Source organism: Crinia signifera, chromosome 11 (genome assembly GCF_055691185.1).
Source record: "Crinia signifera chromosome 11, ASM5569118v1, whole genome shotgun sequence".
Lineage (NCBI taxonomy): Eukaryota > Metazoa > Chordata > Amphibia > Anura > Myobatrachidae > Crinia > Crinia signifera.
In genome coordinates, this window is record NC_139227.1 from 39,981,135 (window position 1) to 40,004,217 (window position 23,083).

General features: G+C 45.8%; 1 protein-coding gene across 4 annotated transcripts in view; it reads right to left on the bottom strand.

The window, feature by feature from the left end:
* Nucleotides 1-533: 533 nt before the first annotated feature.
* LOC146045878 (phosphorylase b kinase regulatory subunit beta-like) overlaps nt 534-23,083 on the bottom strand; it is a 210,242-nt gene continuing 187,692 nt past the window's right edge. For all 4 annotated transcript variants that reach the window (XM_083164989.1, XM_083164987.1, XM_083164990.1 and 1 more), the window contains 11 exons: nt 22,478-22,539; nt 21,398-21,557; nt 20,752-20,833; nt 19,161-19,218; nt 12,630-12,720; nt 11,090-11,292; nt 7,438-7,572; nt 5,497-5,626; nt 4,269-4,376; nt 2,551-2,691; nt 534-2,339 (listed from right to left, as the gene is read on the bottom strand). In XM_083164989.1, the coding sequence (XP_083021115.1) occupies nt 2,202-2,339; nt 2,551-2,691; nt 4,269-4,376; nt 5,497-5,626; nt 7,438-7,572; nt 11,090-11,292; nt 12,630-12,720; nt 19,161-19,218; nt 20,752-20,833; nt 21,398-21,557; nt 22,478-22,539 (1,308 nt within the window). In that variant the 3' untranslated portion in view covers nt 534-2,201. The remainder of the gene's footprint in view (nt 2,340-2,550; nt 2,692-4,268; nt 4,377-5,496; nt 5,627-7,437; nt 7,573-11,089; nt 11,293-12,629; nt 12,721-19,160; nt 19,219-20,751; nt 20,834-21,397; nt 21,558-22,477; nt 22,540-23,083) is intronic.

Here is a 23,083-nt window from a genome sequence, read left to right on the forward strand (position 1 = left end):
TCTGGGACTCTGCTAGCGCTGGGCAGCTTTCTGTTTACCCGAAAACACAAGTTAATGTGACTAAGACGAACTGAAATTGTTCGGCTTTCGGTCACCAGCCATAACCTCTTTAGGTTCCTAGATTCCTTCTTTGTTTCCTCAAACATCCCAATGGATATATTTTTGTACGCAGTTCTAACGTGTTATAACTAATTTCTTATAACTGTGTGACCAATAATGAAGGTAGTGTCTCTTTATTATACAATGTATGCCAATGTTTTATTATATAATGTGTTCTATTATTATATACTGACCGTTCACCCCATATACCTGCAGCTGTTCCCTCAGTGCAGTCACTGGCTTGCGTCTGTCTTAGGGATAATATATCCTGAGTTATTATACTGATGTAAGGTAACGGATGGCCTCTTTAGCCGTCCGAAGTGTCTTTGCTTGGAGCTGCGTCCCTCCATCACACATTACAGTAAATAAATACTTTAGCCGGGGAACAGCAATGAGCATAAAATCAGGAAATAAAAGACTCTAAGAAATGTAAATCACTCTTTAAAGCCTCTTTATTTAATTATTCTTTCAAGTCATAAAAGCAGTAATTGGTTCGGTAGCAGACATTTGCTGTAAAGATGAGCGGGGGCAGGGGGTAAATTATGGACTCCGAAAATACTCAGAACAGAAATAAGATGTTGGCTACAAGAAGAATGGAACCAATATTATCACTACTCACAGCATCCATACAGAACATCTCGTATAAACACACGTACACTCTCAGCAGGCATGGGGGTGGGGAAGGGTGTGTGTGTGTGCGTGCGCGCGCATTGGGGGTGGGGAGGTTCTAATACAACCAGAAGGTGCAGCGTGTCAGACACTTTATCCCAAAGCCCGGGGCACTGGCCCTTCCAATCTTTAGCCGGCAGGCCCAGGCCCTTCTGCTTAGTTACAGTTACAATGTTTTTTCAAGTGTGTAGAAGTGTGGCCCACATCTATTGGTACACTGCAGTACGGTAGTTAGATGTGGCCTCACAATACTGCAAACCAGTGGTTCCCAAAACTAGGTTTTAGTTTATTTTGGAATTCAAATATATAATCAAAATTGAATCCAAACCGAAGACAGCGAATGGTTTTCAGCCGCGGTATCGGAACCGAATAGAATATTAGACAGTGCAGGTAAAACTACATAGTACAGATCTGTACTGTAAAGTCCAAATCCAATGTGTACACTGCGCTGTGCGATTAGATCCCAATGGATTTGGGATTGAATAGAAAATGAATCGCACAGTGTGTACAGGGCTTTACAGATCCAGGTTGTAAGGGTATCTATGGCGGAGTATATATGGTTAAATCAAATGGGCACAGGTGACCTACAGCAATTAGGAACTCTGGGGCAGATGGATTAAGCCTGGTAAAATGATAAAGTGGTGACAATGCAGCAGCCAATCAACTCCTATTTGTCATTTTTTTCAAACAAAGCTGATTGGCTGGTGCGTTATTCCCTTCCACTTTATCAGGCTTAATACATCTGTCCCATTGTCCAAATATGGTTATCCTTAAAACCTGGACCGAGGTTGGGAAACTGTGCTGTAAACCGTGCGAATGACCACTGCTGGCTATAAGGAAGTACTACAGAACAGGTCTGGTTTTCACACAAATAATCATTTCATCACAATATCATCAAATAAACACATGTTTCTATGTAATATAGAGCAAATCTATATAGAAACACACAGTGCAGCATGATTGGCTATACAAGTGCATTACTCCCTGTGCTTGGTGCATTGGTAGACACCCCGGCTGAGTAGAGCTGTGCAGACACCTATAGACCGCATTAGAAGCAAACTGTAATATATATTTATGGATCTGTTGGCGGCGAGAGTCCCGTGATGGGTGGTGATGTCACATTTTCTTGATTGCATGTGAAGCTTAGCACTTACAGTATCTTTATATCCTGGTAACAAACACACAGAGGAACGGATGGAGATCGATCTTCTTCCAGTGACTTTGATAAATCACAAATTTGCCGCCTCTGACAGGTCACGTTTTCTCAATTGCCGTAGTCAAGGACGGAGCAGTTCAACGTTTATGCCAAAATAAATTGTCTATGGATCCGGCGTAAATCGGTTGCATGTGGCATTTAGGTATTAGCTGAGCCGATCTGTGGTTACTGCACAACGGGCGATGACACGCTCACTGCGTCATGTTCCATAGCCACTTTAGCTGATGCTGCAGGGGTCGTCGTTGCTGGGCTTGACCTCGGATTCAAGCAGCACATTCATCACTGCCTTAGTCAGGTAGCTACAGGTGCCTCTCCTACCCAGCGGCGGAGTGTTGTAGAAGGCGGCCATGTCGTTCTGCGGAGAGAAGAGAGGACTGCGGATTAGTATTTATACTGCACACTGATTATCCCTGAAGACAGGTGCTACAACACCTGAAATGTTGGTGCAAGTACCTCCTGTATTTGAGCAATCTGTACCCTAAAGGAGGGTGAAACACTTGTGGAGATATTTAGCACTTGGCCAGAGAGGCCGTGACCTTCACCCAGCACCCCCAGTCCTGACTCACCTGCTTTTCTGCTCCCTGAAGCCGGCTCTGGTCTTGCTGAAAATCATTAAATGCTTCTTTCACAAGTTTGTCCAAATCGACTTTCTCTTGAAACTCAAACTCTGGGTTTCTCTCCAGGATCACAGAGACGATCATTAGCAGCTGAGAGAGGACACAAAATATTTCTGGGTTAGTGGAGGCGGCATTCATCCATCACTACGACAGCGGCTGCTCTGAGTGGGCTCACAGCAGGGTGCCTTAAATGATCACTACAGTCCTAACATCGTACATTACTGTGGGAGCCATTACTGTGTCAGCAGCACTCGCATCCCGGACTATAAAGGGTTTTACAGGATGGATGGAAATGGGCACATAGTGATCTGATCTTAAATAACAAAGCATGCTGGGTACGCCCCTGTAGTGATGTCATCAGGAGACTTCCCACGAGGCTGCACTATCCAGGGGGCTACCGGCTGCAATGGGTGTTACCAACCCCCCTCAGTCACACTCTAATATATACAAGTGTCGTATCGCATATTGATCAGTGCAGTCTCATGCCGCATCACAACACAACTAAGATGCACATTCAGCAATACACAACATCATGCCACACCAATCAAATGGCTCTCGCACTGTACGAAGTATTGACACTGGGCGTATGAGGACACAACCGTACTTTCGTAGAACAATGAGAAAGCTAGCAGTACAGCGGTATAGGAATCCCCCCCGCCCCATCCTGTTCATTGTGCCAGCAACAGCCAGGAGCGGCAACTGTGGGCATACAGCGCACTGCCCTCGCTTCTCTGCTGCACACAGAAACAGTAACACTGCTCACAAAAGTACAAGTGCTTGCAGCGGAGTGGATTAGAGGAATTTTGTACTTGTAATACTCTTCTCTGAGTACACTGTGGGGCACTGGGAACAGTGGGCATAGCAGGAGTGTAGGAACCTTAAATACTAACTAAGTAGGCTACTCTGCCATATACTCCCCTTCCAAAACTGCTACCTCTGCATGCAGACACAAGATACCTGTGGTGAATGGATGAACAGGGGAACAGGTGGACGCCTGAACAGACGTTCCGTGCAGCAGTGTCAGCAGATGGCGGAGGTAATCCAACTGGTACTGGACTGCATGGAAGCCCCATTCTTAAGCAGCACCACAATATCATCCATCCTGCGGACATAGGGTCTAGTTCTGGATAACAAATAACTTAACCGCATGCTTAAGCCGACACAAGTCAAGAACCTCTGCAATGTCACATTCCAGGGTGTCTAGTTCCCAGACCAAGCCATACCAGGCTACTGATCCCAGGACTCACCACACCGGTGGGCAACCGTTCTTATGCAAAACTAGATGGGGCACTTAAAAGTTTTTTTACATGGAGACATTGATCCACCTCTGCAGGAGGAGACAGGACCTGCAACCCAATCCGCTCCTCCAGACTGACTGCCACAGATCCTGAAGGCTCCTGTCAACCAACCTGGGTTACTAGAGACTGACATGGAAAGCCTGCTGGAGCTGCTGAGAGAAGCAGAACCTCACTGAGGCAGCCATAGACAATGGGCAGGTTGATTCCACTTGCTCAGAGGCGGTACCCATTGTCCTATAGGACACCTGCTCTCCAGGCTTGTGCAATTGAGAGATAGCAATACAGGTAAAAGGTAACCCCCTCAATGGCAGTAAGGAGGCTGCCACATATAATCCCTACACTAGCATGCACTACAAGGCAGTGTGTTACCTCCACGATGATCTGCCGGTACTCGGGCTGTGCAATGTTCTGCAGCATGTCCTCCACTAGGAGTGAGAAGTTCATTTCATACATGGTCATGTCAGACAGGGTTGGTTGCTGTGTAGAGAGAGGACAAGAGGGGTAAGCTGCAGCCTGGAGAGAGGTAACTATGTGCTAAGTGGCACATTGGGACCTGCAGCTGGGTGACTCTCCCACCAGGCCTCTGCCACCCTGGGGAGGCTGCAGTGTGCGGTAAAAATTCCGGCTTGTGTCTACTATTCTCAGAGCTTCTTAGTGTGCATTTATCATGAGTGAATAGGGAGCAGCAGCAACATCACCGATGGTTATAGGATGGAGCGTTCCTAAGCCATGCCTCAAATAACCTCACTGCTGCTCCAGAACCTTTACCTGGACCTGTCTGTACTGTATCTGAGCCCATTCATTGCATAGTCAATGCCATCTGGGCGCAATATTAGGATCACTTTGGAATATGCGATTGTACCGGGATAACGGATGGATGAACACCAGCAGGGACATGAGGTCTGAGAGGTGCCAGTCGCTGTGATGCGATCCCTCTAACCACACATGTGCAGCCACCACTTGTAGTGAGGGTCTGCAATGTGTATTCCCCTATCCTACACATGTGGGGGTCAATCCCCAGAATGCTTTGCATTCCAATGGGGGACGATGCTGCCAGCAGTAATGGAGGTATCCGAGATATCCGCTGCAGGCCATTCTACATATATTGAAGGGGGGGGGGGGGGTGTACTAAATATTGGCGGCCACAATCATATCGATGTACAAATAGGTGAACAAGTAGGTATTTATCTTATTTCTGTATCATTATTGCTCAATTGGGAGAAATGAGTCAGCCTGCCTAGATCTATTATTTCTGCCTAGATCTATTATTTCTGCCTTAGTTCACACCTAGAACTGGCTGAATGCCTGCATCAGGGAACAAACTGGAGAACGGGCCACACTGTTGCTAGAAGAGGAGGAGCATACACAATTGTGATGATTGATGTACATCACCAACAGCAAAATTCCGCTAGTCTCTAAAGTCTGGTAAATTTGCTCTGAATCCCAGGGTCCGCCTATGTCTCCTCAGCACCAAATAATGGATTGTAAGTTCCATTGGGCTAGGAGACATGCCCGGAGAGCATTTGCCATAAAAGGTGACCAATCCGGCGTGCGCTGTGAACGAGGGGCTGACTGGATTAGCTGTATGGTACATTACCTGAGGGAGGAACCTGCCAGAAACAATGATTCCGCTGGGCGTCCTCTCCAGAATCTGCCACACTCGGTCATAGAAACCTAATGGGTTCCGGTTCAGTGAGCCATCGATCTGTCTACGGTTCAGCCAGCACCTATCGGGGTGAGGGAGGAGTGCGATCAGTATAACAGATGACAACGGCAGAGTACCCCTGTATAGGATCTTCTGTAATACGAGAATAAAAACCAACACCTATCGGGTGAGGGAGGAGTGCGATCAGTATAACAGAGGACAACGGCAGAGTAGCCCTGTATAGGATCTTCTGTAATAGCGCTAGTATATGAGAATAAAAACTAACATATTTTCCCTTATTTCATGAGACTATATTTTGTTATATTGGTTTATATAAATGCGGAGTCTACACATAATGTGGCAGATTCTGACGTGGGTGATTGGTGTGGCCGATTCTGAGGTTGGAGATTGGTGTGGCCGATTCTGAGGCGGGGGATTGGTGTGGCCGATTCTGAGGTGGGAGATTGGTGTGGCCGATTCTGAGGCGGGAGATTGGTGTGGCCGATTCTGAGGCGGGAGATTGGTGTGGCCGATTCTGAGGCGGGAGATTGGTGTGGCCGATTCTGAGGCGGGAGATTGGTGTGGCCGATTCTGAGGCGGGAGATTGGTGTGGCCGATTCTGAGGCGGGAGATTGGTGTGGCCGATTCTGAGGCGGGAGATTGGTGTGGCCGATTCTGAGGCGGGAGATTGGTCATCAGACGCAAATGTTGAGATTTTGCATACGCACCTGTTGTATTTGCACGCATGCAACTTGGTGTGGGAACTGGGCGGTCGCTAAGCGATCACACGACATGTGGGCATGTAGCTAATGCTCGGTTCTATGTGGGCTATCTATGTGGGCTCCTATCAGGGAGCAAAACCATGCCGTGTAAGTGATGGCTCCTTTAAAAAAACCATCCTAGGTCATCCCAGACTGCTGCTGCGGTGGGTGATATTCCATCCCATCCCATAAGTGTCTCCACATCATCGCAGAATAGAGATAAGCACCGAAATGGTCACAACTGCAGTTGTTACTTCCCTAAAATGGCTTCTTCGTGTCAGTCACTCTGCTAGTGGTTCCTCATTGCGAGCCACATTGCTAAGGTACCGTGATATGTGTGTACTGTGGCCATAACGCAGATAATCACTCAGTTGTGACGCCATCAATGTTGCTACCGCATCTGAATCAAGTTCAATGTGCGACGCGGATTCCCACTTGCACGCACATGAACCCTCCCCATTAGCTGAATGGACACTCTAATTGGCATAAGGTAGTAAATAAGGCTTCAATGGATGCCCGCCAATACAGCCACAGTGTGTGCTAGTCAGAATCCGCCACAACTCCCTATAGCCTTGATGGCTAACTCTGACACTCCAGCTGTTGTTGAACTACACATCCCAGCATGCTCTGCATCAGATTTAGCATGGCCAAATAGCAAAACTGAAGCAGAGCATGCTGGGATGTGTAGTTCAAATACACCTGGAGTGTCAAGGTTAGCCATCAAGGCCCTATAGTCTTCTCACTGAGTAGCGGCGCTTCTGCTATTGTTTCCTATGGAAAATTATAAAGTTTTGAATCATAAAGTTGAACAGTCATCGATACACAATAGTGGCAGTTGTTTTATGGGGACTGTAATTCTGAGACTGTCGTTTATCAAGCGACTGGGAACTGGTGTGGTCACAGAACCAAAATGGCTGTCCCACACCAGTGTTTCAATAACGACACCTGTGAAGCAAAAAACTGCATTCTCAGGAACACTGGTGCAGCTGACAATATGGCTGCTTACGCCGAGTACTGTATATGACAGCTGTTCTATATACAGTAACGAACAACATGGCGCACCCCCTGTATATGTAACACATGAGTTACCAGAGATCCGACTCATGGCTTCCCCTGCAGACGTTTCGCTCACCTCCCTGATTGCTGCGGCTGCAGGATACACAGGAGAAGCTGTTTGATCTCGTTGGGAGATAGCTGGTAAATGTCCTTCTCTGGCTGCTCCGCGCTGCGGATTTCTAGCTCGTATCTCATGGCATGAATTATCCACCTGGGAAGAAAGGGAAGGATTGCCAGATAAACGAATGCCTCATTGCTGTCTCCAGCTCCAGTGTATACTGTATAATACTCTATATAATAATGACTGCCACCTATCACATGCAGTCACGTCTCCATTCACCGTTAGTTACAGTTGTTCTAGATATCAGCAGCGTGACTGCTAATAATACTATAACAGCCCTGGTTATACTAATAGTCCAATATAAGAGCACTCTGGGACTGCATTAACGTCACCCAAAGCTTTGTCTAATTACAGTCCGTTATTTATTTTATGCAGCTAAACTGCACCAAGCAAAGTATTCCACTATTACGCTACGTTCACAAGTGTGTGCGGTACAATCAGGCAGATTACACAGAATGATGTACAAGTACGATAACCAGCTGGAATGGCCCCATTACCTACAGGCAGCAGAGGAGGCACCTGGGACGCTTCAAAGCAACATTCGGCCAATCACAGCAAAGCGCGTGAGATTAAATGTATTCCCTCACTGAATGATCCGAAGCGTTCCCCCTGAGCTGCAGACTGCGACATCTCATTGGCTTGCACTAATTATTATACGGTCATTAGCTGGGAAGGTTGACCTAAGCATTAGGTCGACAATGGAAACGTTGTCATGGGAGTTTTACGCTTTTTGTTTAGCCGACAGGCTGTATTTCATACCCTACCATCCGAGTACTGCGTGGTGTGAGTTCCTAAAGCATGGCGAGGGGACATGGCACACTCAGACATGTCCATGTCAACATTCAGGCAAAAAATCAAAGTCGACCTTTTGACTGTCGACCTAATGCATGTGTTGAGCTTCTGACCCTGTCGACCTAAGCCCTGTCGAGCTTCAGTGGTCTACTTAATGCATGTCGACCACCATGGGGTATCCTGTTCTTACAGGTCTTGGCAGGACATAACTGACATAGAGAATGGAAGATATTCATTGACAACCAGATAAAAGTGCATGATGGGAAATGGCTGCTAAACATTTTACACCCCTCCTCCAACTCTACTACCCTGCTACTTCTTTGCGTCTGGCCATATTTTCTATAGGATGTAAGCTCTTGTGAGCACAGCCCCCATGTGTTCTCCATCTAATAATGTATATTTGTAAATGCATGTGCTTGAGTACTAGTCAGCACCCATATGACCTGTGGACTGTCTCACCCCTTTTTATGGTAAAACGGAACCCCTGTTACAGTGGATCATAATACATACATCTGTTAGCATTGTGCATCTTTGTTTGCCCAGAATGCATCTTACAACATGATGATAGAACATTGGGCTGATTAATTTGATATGTGATACTTGTAAGTCTGTGCGTGACTAAGATGCATTATCGGCAAAAAGACACACGGTGCAGTCTCCTGGTACCTGGTGTTGCGGTAGGGCCTGTTGGACTGAACTGCAGCCACCATGTATAATGGCGACAAATCTGAGTAAGGACTCAGCATTCCAACGGAGCTTCTACATTTGGGTCCTGGGCAGTACAGTACACCTATACAGGGGGCCGATGGATCTGGTCAGAGCAAAGCAGAGGGGTGTGGTATAATTACCCGACAGTCGGGATTCCGACAGTCATTTGTCAGATGTCGGAATCCCCACTGCACAGCGTGGGGAGCGCAATGAAGCCCCGTGCTGCGGCCACCCATTTTATTCTCCCTCGTCCGGCACCCAGCTAGAGGTGGACTTGTTATTAGGAACAATTCCCAGAGACAAGTCATGCTGGGATTATATATTTCAAGAATAAATGTGCTGTAGTAATAAGATGATTAATTACCCAGCAGAAAACTGTTGCTGATACATATCCTTGTAGATCATGCTGGGAATTATTAGTACGGTATTTATAGCAGCGTGATCACGTGGGAGACAAATTACTCTCCCAGCAGCAGATCTGCGCTCAGTATTTCTTCCCACATGGGAGATGGAGGGAGATGACCCGTCTCTGCCAGGTTCCCACCGTAATGTCTCCAAATGCCGTACGCTACTGGCATCAATACCCACTACTAAGATATTTTGTTACTTGCCATTGGTATAAAGCAACACAACCCTGGGTAAATGTACAGATTATACTGTGGCCCGAATTGCAGGGAACAGCCACTCTCAGCACTCCAGGTTCCAGAGCGCATAAATAGAACTGGGGATGACCAAACAAGTGAGCTAGACTGCGCTGATCAATGTGACATCTGTATATATATGCGCAGCTGAGTCTGTGCCATGCGTCCTGTCCTCATGCTCAGACGTATAATGATGGAGGAAGGTGTGACTGACACACAATACACCTTTGTCTAAAAAAAGACATTACAGATTTGTGACATTATGCTGTAAAATACACAAAACTGAAGAGGTTAAAATGGAGAATACAAGGAAATCTATATTGATATATATCCGTGTCCCCATGTGCTGCCCCACCACCATCACCACCAAAATCCGGTGACAGCGCTGCTGAGTGGTCTTAAATGCACTTTAACAGTTAGTCTTGCGCAATATGTGACCATCCAACTATCCTGACAGAAACTCCCGACTATCCAACAGCCATCTTGACAGAAATTCCAGACTATCCCCCCCGTCCATCCTGACAGAAATTCCCAACTATCCTTCAGCAATCCTGACAGAAACTCCCGACTATCTTCCCTCCAACCTGACAGAAAACCTCCGACTATCCAACAGCCATCCTGACAAAATTCCAGACTATCCTCTGGCTATCCTGAAAGAAATTGCCACCTGGCCTCTTTGACCACCCTTACAGAAATTCCCCCTAGCGCCGGCGCTAGTTCAGTTTCTGACCCAGCACCTCTCTTCCAGTACAGCATCCATCAACCCAGCAACAACCATAATAATCCTCATTTTAGGGTCAGCAAAAAATTGGGCGTTTTCTTGCAGCTGTCATGTGGCCACACAATAGTACCCCCAATTTAAATTATGCAACTCAGTAGTGCAACCGTATTCATATTGTATAATACAATAGTGCTCCTCAATGGCATTAGGTCACACAGTAGTGTCAATTAGTTACATTACACCACACTGTATCACCCCTTGCTCACATTACACCACACTGTTTAGTTTAAATACATTTAAAAATCCTGCATTTGCCCTTAATTGTAGCTAAACTTGATTATAAACCGCATCTGGCACTGTGCCGTGAGCCTATTGTCTAGTTTGTGGTGGGGGTAGGGGGTGGTTGCTGTAAAGGCTCAACGGAGGAGCTGCTGCAATTGGGCATATGCAGTAGCCCTCCACCGGGACTAGAGGCAAGCCCCCCCCCCCCACCCAGCAGCCAAGCCTATGACTGCACCTGTTTCATTGCTACCTGTTTAGCCAAGCTGTGCCCCACCAACCACAACTATTCAAGCTGATCTGGCCTCTAGACAATGCAAATACCCTAGGCAATTGCCGAGTCTGGCTATGCCAATTGCTGGCCCTGTTTAAAGAAAAAACACTACATATTAAACAATTAAATGGAAATTAATATCATTGTAGCCCTCTTATGGATGGGATAATAATGTATATGGCTGTCACTTACCCTACGCGGATCTTTAACATCCCGCTGAAGAGCTCTGGAGTGTTGGAGACGATCCAGCCAATGTGTATAACCAATTCTTGCTGTAGGACCGCCTCCCGCTCATCATATGGGCTGCACTTGCTGTAGATAATATCCTTAATCACCCCAGGGGAAAGCGGGTTGGAGATGACTGCTTCCTCGTGCCCGAAGACTCCCAGAGTCACCTAGGAAACAACACGTTTAATAAGCGCGTCGGTAATGGGCACAGAGAGGGCGAACTCTCTAAACGCAATGCAGATCTCATTCTGTCAGGGGGGCGCATGCAAAGCAGCAATGATCTGCCAAGGCACAGGAAATTTCCAGCATTTATTTGGGAATATAGCCGGCACTGAGCACTTTCAGATTTAGCATTTGCATAATTGCTGTAAGTGGACATTAAGGAACAGGACACTTGTGTTAAACGAGCTATTTTACACGGTGTATTCCCAGGTCATGCACAATAATGGGTTAGTTTGTTAGCTGAGCTTCCTAAAGGGAAACTGGTCTGTGCTGCCACAATATCAACAACCTATCTATTGGGGCTGAGATACAGAGTGTTCTACACCCAGGGCTAGCTACAGACAGACTGTGTGTGTCTAATACATTTCTATACTTCAGAAGATATATTACAGTATATAATGTTCATTCTAGCACCTTGCGCCTTGCAAAACCCCTGCAATTCCTCTTTCCTGACTGGTGTGTCACTGTCTCCTTTGGCAATTCTAGCACATTGTGGTCTGTATTGAGATACTGACCAGACTGTGCTATAATCACAGCAGATAGCAGCACCCCAGACAGGAAAGAGGAATTGCAGGGGTTTTGCAAGGCGCAGGGTGCTAGAATGAACATTATATACTGTAATATATCTTCTGCAGTATAGAAATGTATTAGACACACACAGTCTGTCTGTAGCTAGCCCTGGGTGTAGAATACTCTGTCTCTCAGCCCCAATAGATAGGTTGTTGATATTGTGGCAGCACAGACCAGTTTCCCTTTAGGAAGCTCAGCTAACAAACTAGCACAAAAAGCACATGTTTTGTAAGGTGCAGAATGACGTATGCCAAGCATTTGCCTATAGCACAGGTTCTCAAAATCGGTCCTCCAGACCCCACACAGTGCATGTTTTTCAGGTCTCCACACAGAATCAAATGAATTAGCTCCACCTGTGGATCTTTTAAAATATGTCAGCCATTAATGAGTGCACCTGTCAGGTGACCTGGAAACGTCAACTGTGTGGATCGAATTTGAGAACCACTGGCCTATAGGGACCTGACTGTCAACCGCACATCACTAGCTGCATCTATAGCTGGACCACATTAGTGGACCGGTGTCATACACAGTAGAGTGAGACATTTTATTATAGCCAAGCCTATTGTTCCAATAACCCACGCATTTCACCATTTCCTTATTCAGACTCTAGAACCTGGAATCTGACTCCAACACTGTAATATTCACCTGCCTGTAAATGGAAACTGTAAAAGAGTTTTTTTTTATATAATAGGAGGGTAGGTCGTTCACTTACCTGCTTACCCTGAACTAAAGCATTAGTTATAGATGGGGCAAGGCTGTCCACTATTTTACCTAAAATGCTGGCGGCGAGGCGAACGACAGACCTGAAAACAGAAAACAGAGCAGTGCCACTCCAAGTATACTGTAACCACATACATACGCTGCACCCCTCGCTGTATCACCACCTGCGCAATGTGCTGGAATCCCACACTTACAGGCCGAGCCCCTGAACTTGTGTACAACGTGAGAAAAATAACACAACATAACTATGCTTTTACTGGGAGCGGATAATAGAACCGGAGAGCGAGTAACGGAAATCTTTTCTCTTTCGTCTAAGGGAGCGGCCGGTCCCTTTAAAATCAAATTTCCATATTATGCGCGGGCACTTACCGTAATTGTTTTATCTCAAAACATTTACAACAAAATGACATTAAAACAGAGAAGATAATCAGTTCTACTCTCTTTCAGACCTTCTGCCGTCTGGCAATAATTATGATGTTATGAGGATTACAATATTAAAATAATCAGTCAAACTAACATTCTGCAGAAGGCAATTATTGCAGATTTGTGGATGCGCTAAATGGGGAGAGACGGAATAGAATGTACAAACATCCCATTGTCAATGCTACGCATTGTAACAGGTTGGGATTGATCTGCACGTGAGCGGTGGTACGAAGATCTGCAGCAACATGTGTCATCACCACACACGGCACCGTCCTGCCTTCTATTATATTATTATTATATGGCTATTTCCACCAACAAAGATTAAACGTTCTTCACAGGATAACTCTGGGATGCCTTAAAATGACAGTTAGGGGCCGATTGGCTGCTGCGTTATCACCAAACACTTTATCACTTGGCCAGGCTTAATACATCTGCCCCTATAGTTTCTGCATTCATTTTAGTGTGTGGTTGTGCAGGAGGCTGCGGCAGCACAGATCAGACGTTCCCAAGGGCCCAATGGAGAATTATTCAAAGCGCTGAAATAATTGTTTGGCTCGGATTATTAACAAGCTTTAGGCAAATCATCACTCCGATCCTGGAATAACTTATGTGTGCAGTGACGGATACATCCATTGTGTAGCCTGGGAACCTCATGAATAATAATACAAACTCCACCTTAGGTACAAGACTAGGCAAAGTACAGTGATGCTGCTTAAGGGGGATACGTATATTAAGGAAATGGGGACCAACTCTGGCATCCCGATACAGAGACCCTGACAGGCACTTTATAAATTAACTAACCATCTCCCCTTACCTGCATAAACCTTCCCCCTCCCCCTTCTGCAGCCTGACACTAACCTTCCTCTCTAGCGCCAAACCCTAGCCCCTGTACCCCGCAGCCTAACCCTGACCTCCCCCCCACAGCCCAACCCTAGTTCCCGTACCCTGCAGCCTAACCCTGACCTTACCCCACAGCCCAACCCTAGTTCCCGTACCCTGCAGCCTAACCCTGACATCTCTGCATCCTAAACCTAGCCCTAGTACCCTGTAGCCTAACCCTGACATCTCCCAGCATCCTAACCCTAGCCCCCGTACCCCGCAGCCTAAGCCTAGTCCCTGTACCCTAACCCTGACCTCCCCTGTAGGCTCACCCTAACAACTCCCCGCAGCCTAACCCTGACCTCCCTCCTGCAGCCTAACCCTAGCCCCGGTCCTCCGCAGCCTAACCCGGACAGCTCCCTGTAACCTAACCCTGACAGCTCCCTGCAACCTAACCCTAGCCCTGGTACCCCGCAGGATAACCCTGACATCTCCCCGCAACCTAACCCTAGCCCCGGTACCCCGCAGGATAACCATGACATATCCCCGCAACCTAACCCTAGCCCCGGTACCCCGCAGGATAACCCTAACATCGCCCCGCAAACTAACCCTAACCCCCGTACCCTGCAGCCTAACCCTAACTTCTCTCTGCAGCCTAACCCCAACATCCCCCCCCCCCCCCCCCTTCCCTGGCCTAACCCACCCAATATTCTTACGTGTTGAATGCCCACCGCCAGTAATAGAAGTGCATCCCCTTAGGGATGATCAGTTATGAGGGGGAGCAGGGGGTGATTAGAACATAGAACCAGCAGACACACAATCAGTGCTTTGTACAGGACATAAAAACGCATACAAGAAAGAGGATCTTATACAGTATCTATAGCTATATCTATATATATCTGTGTCTATCTCCTGGCCACAGTGGATACAACTAGGAGCGCACAGGCTGCATTCACGTGGTTGTCAGCCTGCACCTTCTCATCATTAGCCAATGTCACAGAACTCAGGCAATTAACAGTCGTCATGGCAAAGCTCAGCCACCCACAGGAGCCCAGGAATCGCCTTAATGAAAAGTCATGTCTTAGCTAAGAAGAAGAATAAAAAGGCCCCGTCATCATTTTCCCTTGCGCACGGGTCAGCAGACGCGGCCTCCGTTCTGCGCCAGACGCTGACATCTAATTGGACATGTGATGTTATTTTTATGCTGAACTTGCTGTAGGTTTCTGGGCCTGGAGAAAGTGTATAATCCTGGTAATGAGGATAATCAGCGCTACGGGCCGAAGTCTGACACAGTTACAGTGTTTAATATACATATCAGAGAGCTGCTAATAGCCCATAATGGGGCTTTTAATCCTGACGGCGCTGGTGGGTAATGGTCCGCCACTACATAAAATATTATATATTCCCTGCTGCATCGTGGGCGTGAGGATTGCCATTAATAGCCGCAAGTAACATTACGGATGGGAATTTGGGGCATATCGAGTATTAGTAATTTCTTATCAATGGTATTCGCACAAATAAAATAATTATATTTATTATTATTACCATTTATTTATATAGCACACACATATTCCATAGCATTGAAGAAATAATACTGTAGTTCAACATTCACATCAGTCCCTGCCCCAGTGGAGCTTACAATCTATATTCCCTACCACATGTACAGGAGCACACACATTCACACTAATGTTCATTATGTTGGGAGCCAATTAACCTACAAACATATTTTTGGACTGTGGGAGGAAACCAGAGTACCCAGAGGAAACACACAAGAAGGAAGATGCCCTCTGGCCCCTAGAATCGTAGGGTTTTGGGTATCTGCCTAATGCATTTATACATGAATATGACCCTACTATAGCTGCTGGGGAAAATAGCTTGGTATATCTGAGAATATAAATGGAGGAATAGCAGCAGATATGGAGATTTGCGTTGCTGTCCGTCATACATTCAGGGAAGCCCGAATATTTGTGTGAATGCTGCAAATAAACAATGAGAAATTGACTACATAGATTTCATATATTGTAGGCTGGATCGCCAAATGAAGAATTTAACCATGGCAATCTTATAGCGCAACAAAGAACTACTGTAGCTGAGTCATTACAGGAAGGTATGTCTGCATCAGTGTTTCCCAAACTCCTCCCACAAGGCACGCTGGTATGCCAGTTTCTAAGGCTATCCATGATTGAGCACAGATAGTTAAATCAAATTCACTTTTTTACTAAATAAACTACCTGTGATCAAGCATGGATATCCTGAAAACCTGGACTGTAAGTGGACCCTGAGTCTGGTGACCACCAAATGACAGTCATAGACACCGCTAAAAAATCATGCACACTTTTTGACCTGTCAACATTTTAAATGTCAGCATTTTGACCATGTCGGTATTTTGACCGTAGGTAAATCATACTGAACCCCATGCAGCAATAATGTAATCACAGCACACTCATCCTTTGTCCTAAATGTCCTGGGCACAGTGTACGCTATATGATGCCACAAACCGGCCTTACGTACTATGCACTTTGAATAAAACATTTTTTTTTTTAAACTCTGTAATAAGTTTCTACACAAGCAGTGGAATGGTACATGCATGCGATGCGATGAGGACAGAAATGTCTCCCAAAGAGTACAATGACATACAGGTTATATATTGTGGCGCAACACACCAAGTGTCCAGCACGTCACCAAGCAGAAGGGGTTAGTTTATGCGCCTGTTTTCCCAAACACGTGCTGCTCGTGCAAAGCAATGGCTGCCCCAGTAAAAGCCGACAAAGCAAGCGGCTTTTTACCTGTTTCCCATGTACCAGCATGGTGGTGATATGTGGTGCTATAGAGGAGGCTAGCCTCTCCGCGAAGGCCGCCGTGTAACGGACCACAAACCTGTGTGTGACAATAGAGGTTAGTCACCTGTTACCTACAGGAGAGATCTGCCCTTATCTGACGCTTGTCACACCAAACAATACACCGGGACGGACATCACCTATCTGACGATATACATACACTGGAGGAGGACATCACCTAATATATATGACTATATACATACGCCAGGGTGGATATCACCTACTGTATATGACGATATACATACACCAGGGTGGAATTCTCCTATCTGACGATATACATACACCGGGGCGGACATCACCTATCTGACAATATACATACACTGGGGAGGACATCACCTACTGTATATGACAATATACATACACCAGGGTGGACATCACCTATCTGACGATATACATGCACCGAACCGCACATTACATCAACACTGAACATGGATGCAGAGGAAATACCAAAGTCCGACCATTCTGCTACTGCTACATGTAATGCTGTCTCCGAACATGTCATGTACACAGAAACATTAGAGAAGAGTCCTACTAATCCCCTACCATGTGCGTCAGCACCACATAGTGTGCAGCTGGCTCTGGATATATACCGCGCAGAGACTGACGCTCTTCCTGCAAAGGGTCTAATTACTAAGCCTTGGAGAGAGATAAAGTACATAACCAGCTCCTGTCATTTTTTTCAAACATAGCCGGTAACATGGCAGTTCCGTGCAGATGATCTGGTACTTTATCTCTCTCTATGGCTTTGAAAAAATCAGTCTCATTCCTGACTATCTGCATATGGCATAGAGCTGGGGTAGCCAACACTAGTCCTCGAGAGCTACCAACAGTGCATGTTTTGCAGGTCTCCTCACAGAATCACAAGTGAGCTTATTAGCTCCATCTGTGGATCTTTTAAAATGTGTCAGTGATTAATGAGTGCAGCTGTGCAGCAGCAGGTTGTCTGAAAATTGTGAACTGTTGGTAGCTCTTGAGGGCTAGGGTTGGCTACCACTGGCGTAGAGCGTCAAACTCTTAACTGCATGTGGATCTCAGCACCATGGAGGGCACCAGCCTGCCAGCACCACGGAGAGTGCTAATTTCTCTACTGCATGTGGATCTCAGCACCACGGAAAACACCAGTCTGCCAGCACCACGGAAAGCTCCAATCTCTCTACTGCATGTGAAGCTCAGCACCAGTCTGCCAGCACAACGGAGAGCACCAATCTCTCTACTGCATGTGAAGCTCAGCACCATGGAGAGCACCAGCTTGTCAGCATCACAGAGAGCGGCAATCTCTCTACTGCATGTGGATCTCAGCACCACGGAGAGTGCCAGGCTGCCAGCACCACGGAGAGCGGCAATCTCTCTACTGCATGTGGATCTCAGCACCAAGGAGAGCACCAGCCTGCCAGCACCACGGAGAGCTCCAATCTCTCTACTGCATGTGGATCTCAGCACCACGGAGAGCACCAGTCTGCCAGCACCATGGAGAGCGGCAATCTCTCTACTACTGCATGTGGATATCAGCACCACGGAGAGTGCCAGTCTGCCAGCATGTGGATCCCAGCACCATGGAGAGCTCCAATCTCTCAACTGCATGTGGATCCCAGCACCACGGAGAGCACCAGTCTGCCAGAACCACGGAGAGCGCCAATATCTCAACACTGGTCTTGAGTTTATAATTAATACATACTTACTGTCAATACAGAAAATGAATCTCTATAATGAAGGGTACATGTTAGTTGGGCGCCCACTAAGCTATTTGCTTAGTTTTCCGCTGCGCTCGCCACACTATACTATAAAATCAACTACACGCGGACATGGATAGTGGGGGTATGAGCGTACTAACTATAGTGGGCACCAACTAACATATAAGTACTTAATGAAGTTACTCTGTTATGATGGACAGGTCAATAGTCGTCACTTCCTCGGGTAAGGTGGTGACAACTTCTGTTCTGAGTAGATGGCAGTTTAATATTAATCATGCACACATTTAATTAAACTTATATGCAAAAGTTATTTGTATAGCGCCTACATATGACAAAGTGTTGTACATGGGGTATTTAGTCACCCATGCCGGTGCCTGCCTGGGTGGAGCTTACACCCTATACTGCCTAGCTATTGGTAAGATACCAATGAAAACGCCTCACATGGAAACATACGTTGTATATTCGTAGGTAGGGCACAATTCCGGGGTGGTGAGTTCTTGTGACAGCTGTAACTACATAGCAGAGTATAAGCGAGACACCAGGTGTCAGGGAATCGCACTTGTTACGAGGTTGTTTCATATAGTTTTGCCTGGTTGGTCTTTATTCCTTTATGATGCACTATGTAACAATACTGTATAACGCACCAATCTCACCGCTAATACAGTTATTACAGCTTGCGCATCATGTCATCACGTAGACACATCCCCAGTAAATAATTTCATATAGGTATCAGCAGTCACAGTAAGTACTTACCAGAGCTTATTGGTGCCGGCCTTTCTATAGATCCTCTCCATAAAGTCGGACACTGTACCTGAGGGAAGGAAGGTGACACTCAGACACAATACACATTGCAATGTATTACACAAAGGTGGCGGTTATGGAAAACGGAAGCCTGTAAAAAGGATTACACGGGACCAGTGTACGACGCGCTAACAGAGAATCTCTCATTATTGGGAGCCTCTGGGGCTGAGCTTGCAGACTGTACGAGAATATTTATTACACTCCGTTTTCAAATTACAAAAGTTCAAAGAACACAGGGAGGCCCAGAACAAGCAGCGTTCTGCTAAATTACACAGGCGGGATGTTCTGTGTCATCAGCAGCCGTGGTGCAATGCCTAGCTTATACTAGCTGGGGGTATACTTCGGGTGGTTTACCCCTGCCCCAGTAACCCAACTGTGCCATACGCATTTAACTCTTCCTGTACCACAGAAACAGCACCATCTGCAACAAAGGCTTATTCGTAACACAAGAGGCTGACAACAGCACAGGGTAGATGTGACTCCATTGGCAGATCCAAGGGAGGGGCTGCAGCACAGTTGAAAATTCAAATAGGGGAGAAACATCAACTGCCTGTGAGTCCATTTGGAATGGCAGTTGGGTGTGGCTCCCCTATTTGAATTTTGAACTGTGCTGCAACCCCTCCTCTGGGTGGCTCGATCTTTCTGCACCAAGCCAGCATCTGAATGGAACGCATCGCTCTAATAAGCCTTGAAAGGGTTAATCCCATTAGCAGCATGGAGGAAAGAGCAACGAAACAATAGCAAAGGGCCTTACAGCTATTTTAATACTAAATGCTTCTCATTATTAACTTAGAGTTCCCCGGTTCTGGTCCTCCCTGAAGAGGAATAGACTTAGATTAGAACAAAACACTCAGATATTCAACCTCTTTTAATTAGCCGAACCAGACTTTGCTCTTAACAATTAAATGAGCTCAGAGGAATCTTATATTTTCCTGCGTTTAATTGCTCTGATGTTGGAAACACAAGATTACAAAACCCAGGCAGAAACAGGTGCTTTCTGAGCCATGTAATTGAAGCTTTAACCCTTATTCTCCAGGAGGATAATATAATGCAATGCTAAGGAGACCAGCACGGGAAATGATTGCTGTTCTTATAGAGCCGTCATTTCTGTTCCAGGTCCCTGGGATAAGAGGTCCAACGAACGGCAATAAGCATTAGGGGAAAGATGATAGGAACGTCTGCTGTGCCCTGGATTGTAATAAACAATCATTTACTGCACAGGTTCTCAAACTCGGTCCTCGGACCCCACACAGTGCATGTTTTGCATATCTCCTCACAGAATCACAAGTGAAGTAATTAACTCCACCTGTGGATCTTGTAAAATGTGTCAGTCAGTAATGAGTGCACCTGTGCACCTGCCGGGTGACCTGGAAAACGTGAACTGTGTGGGGAACTAAGGACTGAGTTTGAGAACCCCTGATTTACTGTGTTGGTGAGAATGATGACCTATAGGTTTATAGCACATATGGGTCTGTATCACTTATAGATGTATAGCACATATGGGTCTGTATCACCTATAGATGTATAGCAAGCATGGACTCACCTTCCTTTGTAATAAAATGGGGCCCTTCGCGTTTCAGCAGGACACTCAGTAAGATGGCCTGGGAAGCCAGACAGGTACAATCCTGGGGAAGGAAAGACAGGACAGGAGATAATTGCTAAATTACAATCATCTCTCAGGTGCCACACAGGACCCAGATAGCATTAATGCTCTAATGACCATTTTATATATATATATATATATATATATATATATATATATATATATAATGGTCATTAGAGCATATATATATATATATATATATATATATATATATATATATATATATATATATATATATATATATATAAAACCATGCTGCTTTGCAGGTATGGGTGACACCCACCAGACAATGCCCCAGACCAAGCTGTGCAAATAACACTGGGGTGGCCCAACCTATCCCCAAGACCTGCCAACAATCCATGTTTTCCAGGCCACCTGTGGATCTGTAGAATGGGTCTGTTAGGAATGAATACATCAAGTTTGAAAATGTGAGTTAGTAATGACTGCACCTGTGCACCATCTAGGAGGTCTAGAAAATGTGGACTGTTGGTAGATCTTGAGGACCGGTTTGGCCAGCCCTGCTCTAGTACAATGTGTGTTCTCTATCAGACACCCAGCGTAAGGAGGGGGGTATCTTTGATCTTACATTGAGTTTCTGGAGGATCTCGTAGGTGGGTCTGTTCTTCCAGTCTGCCAGGGTGATTTCAGGCTGCTTCTCCATGTCGGCCATAGGGATACTGGACTGTCTGTTGACTTTTGAATGTTTCGGCACTTCAAGCTCTTCAAAGCTTCGGAACTCTGGCATTCTGAGCAGGAGATACGGTGAGCAGTCACATAGCGCACGCGGGAGGGAGAGGATGGAAGGGAGGTAATATGTACATAGAGGACATGCTCAGGTCAGGGGCGACGGGACAATGATGGAACCCCAACAATACAAAAGCAGGATTTATATTATTTGAGGAAACTGAGAATTGTACTTTTGATGGCAGCTAATTATGTCCTTAAAAGCACGTTTTGATTAAATATACATAGTAACAAAGTAACGGTCCTATTCATTATAATCAACGTGGGCAAAATGTTTCTTTAAGAACACAAAATCTGCCTCTATTAAGTAAAAGCTTCTGGGAAATTGTGATCAGAGTTTATTATACGCTTCCTGTGAGTTTATAAGTAGTAACACAACATACAGGTTGGTGCGAAAGGTCCCGTGAGACTCTGCTAGTGTCAGGTGTCCATTTTGCTGAAAATTCATCATAGCTGCAATGTATTGTGACTAGAACACACAAGGAGACTCTACTGACAAGTTTAATATGCAACATTTGTATAACTGTGCAACTGAGTCTCTGTATATGAAGTGCTATTTGCCATGTCAAGTTCCTTTGTGCTTCATATACAGACTCAGTCGCACACAGATTTGTTGGCAAATTATTAAAAGGAATACACCAATGAAAATATGTCATTACCAGGCTACTTCTTACAGCCTGTCACAGTGATTTATGTAAAAAAAAAAAACAACACAAATCAGTTTATCAGGGAAACTTTTTTTTTTTAGGGGAGGGGAATTCTTCAGAGTCTGAAGCAGTTGTTTGGCACAGGAACATATTTGGAGTTACCAGCTGTAGTATATTTTTTTCCAGGACACGTCAAGCATGGGTGTTACAGCTGAGACATCTAAGTGGTTAAAGCAGATATTCACAAGTGGATACAATCGGGAACAGGAACTTACTCTTCCGTCTCATTGATTCTCAGGAAGTCCAGCTGCTCGACCATCGCTCCAGATATTAAAGTCTGCAGGATGAGAAACGTATCTTGTAAACCCGCAGACTAGGGAATGACATCCAGATCTCGCACACTTTTCATCCTCACTGAGACGCTGGGCTTTGGAGAGCTTTGTTAAATTGGTTTCTGATCAGATACTGGAACTAACAGTCACAAAACGAGACATACGGGGAGCGGGCTGATGGAATGAGCGCAACGCACGGATTTATTGCTTTCGTCTGCGCGGGTCACGGCCTTCAATAAACCTAGACGATACGGGAGTCTCTGTGATGCACGGCCAGGGTAACGCAGATTGCAATTACAATGCATCAGTATTTATAAAGGCAGCAATTACTGTACAAGGGAACAACAGATAACATCTGCTCTTGGGAAGCGCCATATTGTGTGCTGGAGACATATATATACTGTAGGAGATTGCAGCCTATGCATTCGCTAGGTGCATACATCACAGAGATAATAGTGTACAGGCATAGGAGCAAAGCTGGATAGAAAAGCAGACAAAGAGGGGGGCCCTTTATTTGTGTGTGTTTGTGTGTGTGTACGCGCGCATATG